This window comes from Echinops telfairi, unplaced genomic scaffold, assembly GCF_000313985.2.
Source record: "Echinops telfairi isolate 266 unplaced genomic scaffold, ASM31398v2 ScPeMD7_44;HRSCAF=162, whole genome shotgun sequence".
Lineage (NCBI taxonomy): Eukaryota > Metazoa > Chordata > Mammalia > Afrosoricida > Tenrecidae > Echinops > Echinops telfairi.
Genome location: NW_022103942.1, coordinates 1427842 through 1436251, shown reverse-complemented (window position 1 = coordinate 1436251; position 8410 = coordinate 1427842). Strand labels below are relative to the sequence as shown.

The 8410-nt window shown below is 46.5% G+C and overlaps 1 protein-coding gene across 4 annotated transcripts; it reads left to right on the top strand.

The window, feature by feature from the left end:
- On the top strand, positions 1 to 3287 carry ARMCX3 (armadillo repeat containing X-linked 3). 4 transcript variants are annotated; one of them, XM_045290574.1, is made up of 5 exons: positions 1 to 113; positions 632 to 740; positions 977 to 1038; positions 1332 to 1396; positions 1661 to 3287. In XM_045290574.1, the coding sequence occupies exon 5, from the start codon at positions 1809 to 1811 to the stop codon at positions 2946 to 2948; it is 1140 nt and encodes a 379-aa protein (XP_045146509.1). In that variant the 5' UTR covers positions 1 to 113; positions 632 to 740; positions 977 to 1038; positions 1332 to 1396; positions 1661 to 1808; the 3' UTR covers positions 2949 to 3287. The 4 variants fall into 4 exon arrangements, with proteins under 4 accessions (XP_045146509.1, XP_045146510.1, XP_045146511.1 ...); XM_045290575.1 differs by having other exon boundaries at positions 1 to 274; XM_045290576.1 differs by lacking the exon at positions 1332 to 1396.
- Positions 3288 to 8410: the final 5123 nt, after the last annotated feature.

Below are 8410 nucleotides of genomic sequence, written 5' to 3'. Positions count from 1 at the left end.
GTCCTGGTTGTTGTTCCCGTCTGAGTATCAGCTCCCCATTGCCCTGAGAGCGGGAGGACCTGCTGCCAGGGGAAGGAGGTGGAGGAGAAGGAAACTGTCCCAGATTCTTGCAGGTCAGTGCCTGGGAGATTCCATAAGGTGGAGTTAGCAGAGGGGCAGAGGGCGGAGACCGTCGCGGGTCCTGGGGTGCCTCTGTCCGTCTCTTCCACTCGACTCCTGCTTTTCAAGACTTAACCTCTGTCCCGCCAGCAGGCCATTTAGATGCTGCGAAGCGGTGAGCAGGGGGGCGGGTGTTTGGGGTGGATCCCGGAGATCTGAGGGTGGGAATCTGCTGGGAGGAGAGGCCCATGATCCTGAAAGGGAGCTGTGACCTGGGTGTTGGCTCCTAGTCCACCAGGACAGTGTCGGCGGGTGGAGCTGAGCACGGGGAGTGGGTGAGGTGCCACGTGGTGTGCTAGTGAAACCCCCAAGAGAGGTAATGGGGGGTGGGAAATCTTTGACAACTGGGTCTCCGAATTAGGAAAGAGTTTCGTGTTCTGGGGACTGGTCCGTCCACCAAAGCACTCACTAGCGGCCGTTTCCCGTCTTTCTGCCTGTGACTGTCGCTTCCTGACCATGACTCTGGATCTAGTGGGTCCCAGCCTCTCTCGGGCTGGCCAGTCTTTCCTTAGGTTGCGGCGCGTCGCCAGGCAAGAGGAGAGGCAAGAAATTAACCCTGAGCGGTGAAGGTCGACTTAAGGGTAAGGTCATCTGGGTATCGCCGGAGGGGCGCCCGTGGCGGTGGGGCGAAACCAGAGATGGCGATCCAGGTTCTGGTCGGAGTCCCAGTGCGGTTCTCGCTCTCCCGGGACTGTGGGGAAATGGCGTGCGTTGGGGAGGGGGGGTGACCGGAGGGAAACCTATCAGAGAGTTTGTTCCTAATCCTCCTCTCTCATCCAGCAGTTAGTCCCCATGTTTTCCATCTGTCATCCTCCAGGTCTGCTGTAGCAGGTGGCCCCACTTGAGGCGGGAGAGGAAGTTTCCCCTGGATTAGTCGAGGTCGGTGTGGGTGTGGGGGCTGCCTGGAGTGGGAGTGGGAGGGACTTGCGATCAGCTGAGGTCTAGGCCGGCTGGTCTACGCCTGCCTTATTTTCTTTCCAGCCCTCCCATTTCAAGTTGAGGGGGCGGGGCAGGCATGTGCGTGTTTGGGCTGGAAGAGAGGCTGAGAGAGGTTTTTGTTTGTGATTGTTTTTAAACGGACAATTGGATTGTGAACCAGGAAAGCTGACACCGGAACAGGGATGCGTCGGCCCAGGGAGCCCTCAGTCCTTACTAGCGTGTTCTCTCCACAGAGCTGAAGGGTCCTTGGGTGTGGCACACTTCTAGGGGCGGGAAGAAGGAGCAAACTCTGGTGGAGGTTAGTGACAGGGTGCTACCTTCCTGAGGATGCCTGAGGTTGGGAATGGCTGGTCTCTGTAGCTTTTGCTTTGATTCTGGGTAGGCATGAGCTGCGGTGGGGGCGGGGTGTTGGAAGAAGGGGGAAGGGGGAGGGTAGAGAGTTTAACAATCTACCTTTCACACCAAACACTCAATGACTACTTTCCTGCGCCTCCCTCTGGATAACTTTGTGGGGGAAGACAGAGACGATACACTCAACCCCCATTTCATCCTCCATCCTCAGGTCAACGACCAGTATCAGCTGCTGTTGCCTTGAAGTGACTGAAGACCACCCACCCTCCACAGGCCCGAATCCAAGCCCAGAGTCATCCTCCTTGCAGCCCGAGTGACTCCTCTGTTCCTTGGTCCCTGCTACTGTCAGGGACGATTGCATGGGCTACGCTAGGAAAGTAGGCTGGGTGACTGCGGGGCTGGTGATTGGGGCTGGCGCCTGCTATTGCATTTACAGACTGACCAGGGGAAGAAGACAGAACAAGGAGAAAATGGCCGACGGTGGGCCTGCGGATATGGATGATAATGGCGAGTGTTCTGGGGGAAGGGACAACGACTGGTCTGATGATGACGATGACAACAGTGAGAACAAGGGTATCGTTTGGTATCCACCTTGGGCTCGGATTGGGACTGAGGCCGGGACCAGAGCTAGGGCCAGGGCCAGAGCCAGGGCCATTCGGGCCCGTCGGGCCGTCCAGAAACGGGCTTCACCCAACTCAGATGATACGGTTTTGTCCCCTCTGGAGCTGCAGAAAGTTCTTTGCCTGGTTGAGATGTCTGAAAAGCCTTACATTCTTGAAGCAGCTTTAATTGCTCTGGGTAACAATGCTGCCTATGCATTTAACAGAGATATTATTCGGGATCTGGGTGGTCTCCCAATTGTTGCAAAGATTCTCAATACCCGGGATCCCATAGTTAAAGAAAAAGCTCTAATTGTTCTCAACAACTTGAGTGTGAATGTTGAAAATCAGCGTAGGCTTAAGGTATACATGAATCAAGTGTGTGATGATACCGTCACATCTCGCTTGAACTCCTCTGTGCAGCTGGCTGGACTAAGACTGCTTACAAATATGACTGTGACTAACGAGCATCAGCACATGCTTGCCAATTCCATTGCAGACTTCTTTCGTTTGTTTTCAGCGGGGAATGAAGAAACCAAGCTTCAGGTTTTGAAACTCCTTTTGAATTTGGCTGAAAATCCAGCCATGACTAGAGACCTGCTCAGGGCCCAAGTACCATCTTCACTGGGCTCCCTCTTTAATAGGAAGGAGAATACAGAGATTATTCTGAAACTTTTGATCATTTTTGAGAATGTAAATGACAATTTTAAATGGGAAGAAAATGAACCTACTCAGAATCATTTCGGCGAAAGTTCGCTTTTTTCCTTTTTAAAAGAATTTCAAGTATGTGCTGATAAGGTGCTGGGAATTGAAAGTCACCATGATTTTCTGGTGAAAGTAAAAATCGGCAAATTTATGGCCAAACTGGCGGAGCACATGTTCCCAAAGAGCCAGGAATAATGTATTGATTTTTTGGTCTAGAAACACTATATATTGTGAACTATTCCTTTTCTCCACCTTGTGTATATGGTAAAGAAATCCTTTCAGCTGCCAATTTTGAATAATGATTATCATATGATAGTATCAGTGCTGATATTTTCCACGTTGGTTTTCGGGTTTAAACTGGATAATATGGTTACTTTGTATCTTGCTGCCTACATTGAAATATTTTTACTATTTTCTCTGTATAAGGGACAGTCAACCAATTCACCATAAGTTTGCTCCTTTTTGTCATTTGCATTGACCTCCTTTGTGTCTCATCAATAAAATTCTGAGTTGATTCTGGAAAGAAAGTGGGGGGTGGGGGTGGGGGCACTTGTTGGCCAAAGAATGAAAGAAATCATCTTTGTCTTTTGGTTTACAATCTGCTTGGAGAGAGAAAGAACTATCAATTAAAACGATAACAGAATAGTGTTAGCATATGCTTATTGTCAAATATGCTCTTCCAGAACACAGAGGAGGCAGAGGTCTGCAGGTGACCTTAGTAGTCAGCTAAAGTGTCCTGGAGGAACAAGCACTTAAAATGGGCCCTACATGGGGTAGGACAGGTAGAACATTTGATGAGAGGGTATAATGGGCCTGAGGATGGTGTGAGAAAAACCTGGAGGTAGGAAGCCTCTTTCTGGGAGGAAACCTATCTGCTTAGCATGGAGAGTGTAGCCAGTTGGATTAGAAAAGTGGAAAGCTATTTGAATATTATCTCATGGAATACTGAGAGCCACTAAATACTTTCAAGTAGAGAGAATATTTGGGATCCATTTAAGAATCCCTCTTTCTATGGGGCAGGGTGAGGCAGAATGAACATTTTTGAATTTTGGCAAATGGGAATGAGTTTACCCTGGCGCCAAGTTTGTAGGGGGCCATTTGGCAATACATATGATAAATAAGCTTTATATATGCAAACTTTGGACTCTGCCCTAAGAAAGCAGTAGAATAAGTAGCCAAAGAGTATGTGTACAAGGCTATGGAGCCCAGAACTGTCTGAAATAGTAAAAATAGCATAGTAGATCGGTTGCACAAATGATGGCATGTTCACATATTGGAATAGGATACACATGTTATTGGACATTTATATTGCCAGGATAAGATATTCACCAGTATTGTTATGTGAGAAATGTAGGTTAGATAGCGATGCTCATAGTATGAGTTCTCTTTCTTAAAAAGGACAATAAAATATGTTTAAATAGATATTAAATAATCTGGAAATATGGATACCAGACTTATCTTTTGGGTGGACGGATAATGAGTGATTTTTTTAACCTATTTACTTTTATTCATCTATGTGTTCTTGTTTATATATAATGAGCCTTAATTTTTAGGGGGGAAATGGACACATTTTACTGTGATTTGGGTGGAAGTTGATGAGCAAATTAGCTTTCCATTCAATAATCTAGACACATTTTGTTCAAGTCAGTGATTGCAAGCCCTGAAGTCATTGCATTCTCCCCACTGCATCCTCCTTTCCCAGCCCTGCCTGCCTGCTGAGCTTCCTGAGCAGCTGCTACCATGTTGGTCACCTACGGTTAATTGTTCTAAGGAAGAGGTTCCTTCCTGGTGTTATTGTTCATCTTATAGGCCTGTCGATTGTTTGGCTGAAAGCTGGGCCATGGGAGTAAGTTCAGTTAAAGGGTGTCCAAGGGCTATGGTCTCTGAGGTTCCACTGTCTCTATTCGAACAGTAAGCCTGGTCTTTTTTTTTTTTTTTTACGATTTTGAATCTTGTCCTACGTTTTTCTCCCACTCTATCCAGGACCTCCTCTGGTGATCCCTTGTAGAGCAGTGGACAGTGGTAGCTGGGCAGCATCTGCTTCTGCTTTGAGGATCATGCAGGTTGTAGTTCACTTAGTCCAATAGTGCTTCTTAGGGAATTTTTGAAAAAGAAAATTTAGGGGGATGAAGCAGGTTGGAGTATGTACTGTGTGGGAAAATATTTAGATAGAACAATGAGTGGGCTTGAAACTTCCTCTCTGAAATGAGAGAAGATGGGAATTACGTGAAGTGTTCCAGGTTTTCACAGTGTTCTGGCACATAGCCGTTAATCATGAAAAACGAACACCTTGAACTCCTTAGAATGCAAGGTTGATAATGTTTTGTTTGACCTTTATTTTGCTGGGGGATTCTGTCACGGGTCAGTGTCATTGAATAAAAAATAGCAACAATAAAAGCTAGCATTTATTAAGTGGCTGCTTTGTAGAGGTCTGTCATTCCTGCAAGGAGTGTTTTTGTTCTTTTTAAAGAAGTGTTTACTCAGACATGAGATCTCACTAACCTCCACAACATAGTCCTAGAAACTAGGACCTAGTTGGGTTGGAAGACAAGGCGATACATCTTGCTTTAATATAAGAGACCAGGAAAAAGTCAAATCTTCTGATTCGTTCTGTACTAGTTTTCACCGCATGGCTCCAGATACTCACTCTAGTGTCTGTAGTGGACAAAGTGGTCAGAGCCTGGTTGGTCTGGAGTTCTTGGGTTTGGTGATCTGGCTGAACTGTGCGCGAGCGAGGACTTACATGACACAAGAGGGAAGGGGTAGGGGGAAAAGAAACATTTTGCTTGCTCCAATGTTGGGTGAAAGAAGCAAGTTTGGGAGGGGATGATGATGAATGTAGTGTAAAGACCACTGAGTTTGAAAGGTCCCTGGGTGGGGCAAATGGATTGCACTGGGCTAGAAACTAAAACGAAAAGGTTCATCGTTTGAACCCACCAGCAGCACGTCAGCAGAAGCAAGCAAGCCTGGCCTGTTGGAGCCCTATGGAGCAGGGCTGCTCTGTAACCTAGGGTCTCCTAAAGCACAAATCAACAAGAACAACAAAGAGCAAAGGAAAAATCAGCAGGAAAATAAGATTGCATTTGAGGTGCCTATAACAACAGAGAAGCAGGGGCTCCCTGTTCTCCTTTGACTGCCTTGATCTCGAGCTCACAGACTCGAGGCCTCGGCTGTAAGTAGGATTGGGGATGGAGGGCACAGGAGTGGATGTGAGCCTCCAGAGTGGAAAGGCGGAGGGCTTCAATCGAATCCTATTGGGCAGCCTTGGCGAGCAGCGCAGAATTGAAACTGCCTCCCCAGACCTTTTTCATTCTCTGTCTAGATAGGTGGATTCTTCACATGAAAGTGGATCATGCTTCAGGTACATTTCAGAGCCTGATTTCATCCCACCCCCGCCCTGCGAAGCATCATAAATATTCCCTGGAGGTCATTTCGAAAATAGAGGCAATGAGTGCAAACTTGTTTCCTGACCCAGAAAGGCAGCTTGAACATTAAAAAAAAATTCCATTTGAAGCATGTTGAATTTGAGGTGTCGAGTGACTTTTCTGACTCGGTGACCATAAGATGAATTTCCCAATAATAGAAAGACAAGGAGCCCTGCTGGCACAATGGTTAAACACTTGGCTACTAATGGAAAGGTCTGCAGTTGTAACGCAGCAGTGAGCGAAAGGACTTGGCAATCGGCTCCCAGGAAGATAACAGTGGTGGAAACCCTATGGGACAGTTCTACTCTGTCTTACCGGGTCTCTGTTAGTCAGAATTGAGTAGACCGCACACAACAAGGCAGGTGACCCAAAGCCACGGTGAAGCAGAGGCGCCAGCTTGACTGGCTCCTATCTGCTCTGGTGGCTCTCTGTACCTCACTATGTCTCTTCTCAGCCCTTCTGTTTCTTTTCGGGAGTTAGCTGGTGAGAACATTTGGGGGCTATTGGGTTTCTGTGTCTATCGAGGTGGCCCTTTTAATTTCCATGAAATCAAACGATAGTAAAAAAAAACAAAAAAAACAAAAACCCAAACCCACGATGTCCACTCATACTGACCCTATAGGGCAGAGTATAATAGTCCCATAGGATATCCAAGGCCGTGATATTTATGCAGTAGAATGCTTACATCTTTTTCCCGTGGAGGCCAAAAACTGCCAGCCTTTCAGTTAGCAGCTGGTTGCATTAACCACGGTGCCACCAGGGTTCCTTTATCATGCACCGCTGGTCACTTAGAATAGTCATTGTCAATGGTGTCATCCAGTGATGCTGCTTGCATCTGGGTAATAAGTGTTTTTTTGGCGCCCTTGTTGAACAGATACTGGAAGGATTGAACTAGTCTACGCTTGGCACAGCCCAATGTACAAGGCAGGCACTTTAGTTGTCCCCATCTGGTTTTGTTGGCCTTTGGAGAAATTGCGACGGGAGATAGCTGTGTGACTGCCTGGGCCAGGCCGGCCACACCCCCAATGTTCCCGTGTTTTTTACTGTGGACATTGTCACTCTCAATCATTTGGACAGGAGCACCGTTGGTTAGATTGTGGCAGCGCACTTGTTCATGAGGACAGGGGCCTCTCTTTAGAGGATGGCTGCTTTTGGACATCCAAGGACCTCGGGAACTTCAGGGGATAGCCTGCTGTCTTGGTTTTGTTCTCTTGTCGAACTGTTTTTGGAATTGGAGAGCAGCCTATATCAGTGCAAGTGTGTTCAAGGTGATTTTATAAAGGTAGTGTTCAACTCCATTATCAGCTTCCACCCAAAGCATAATCATATTTAAAGGCTCAGAAAACCAGTTTTCTTTTTTTAAAAAAATTCTTATTTACTTGCCTTGTTTTAAAAACCATTCAAAGTGTAGATTTAGTAAACTGATGTGATTCTGGCAAATTTGTGTCTATGGCTGTTTGGTTGATTTTTCGGCTTTTCTTATGATGATGATTATTTTCGTTGTGTGCTTTTTACATTAAGTTTATATCTCTCCCATTCTAGGCTGATGGTTTTCTTTGTTTAAACCATGGATCTTTAGGCCACAGCTGTCTCACTGCCCTTCCAGGGAAAAAGGACTCGGATATTGGCCCCTGGTTTGCTGTGCTCTGAGGGTGGGAGAACTGATGCTCACTTTTCAGAGTGGTGTAATCTCCACCCTTGATCCTCTCCATTGAGCCTCTCTCTGGCCTTAAGTGAAGGGCATGGGTAATGTGAGAGTTTGGCAATGGGCATGGGGGCAGGGGTGGGAATTGTTTCCCAGCCATCATGATAACTACTAAGGAGAAGTCTCATGTATTTGTGTCAGCTCAGGCAGGAAACAATTAGATTCTAGAACAGAGGTGAGGAACTTTTTTTTCCCCCTTGCCAAAGCCATTTGCATATAACATTATTTGCAGGCCATACTGGTCAAACATTTAATTAACTCACCTCTAGTGTGATGGGTGGAACTGCTTCTCTTTGGAGAGGCCTGTCATTTAGCTGGTATTGATGATGTCCAAGGGCAGACATTCTCCGCCCTCTTCTAGAGTAAGAAGGCCCTATTAGATTCTCGACTTGGAGGACAGCATTTTGCATTGAACTGGGCATTTGACTACCACTCGAACAGATTTGGGAGTTATTTTTCACATTGAACTCTATTTTAATCTTCTTTAGTGTGTTTCTTAAACCATGAGTAATGCATGCTTTTAGAAA

Excerpts from the sequence above, each read along its gene's own strand:
- ARMCX3 (XM_045290576.1), top strand. The coding sequence starts at position 1,809 with ATGGGCTACGCTAGGAAAGTAGGCTGGGTGACTGCGGGGCTGGTGATT.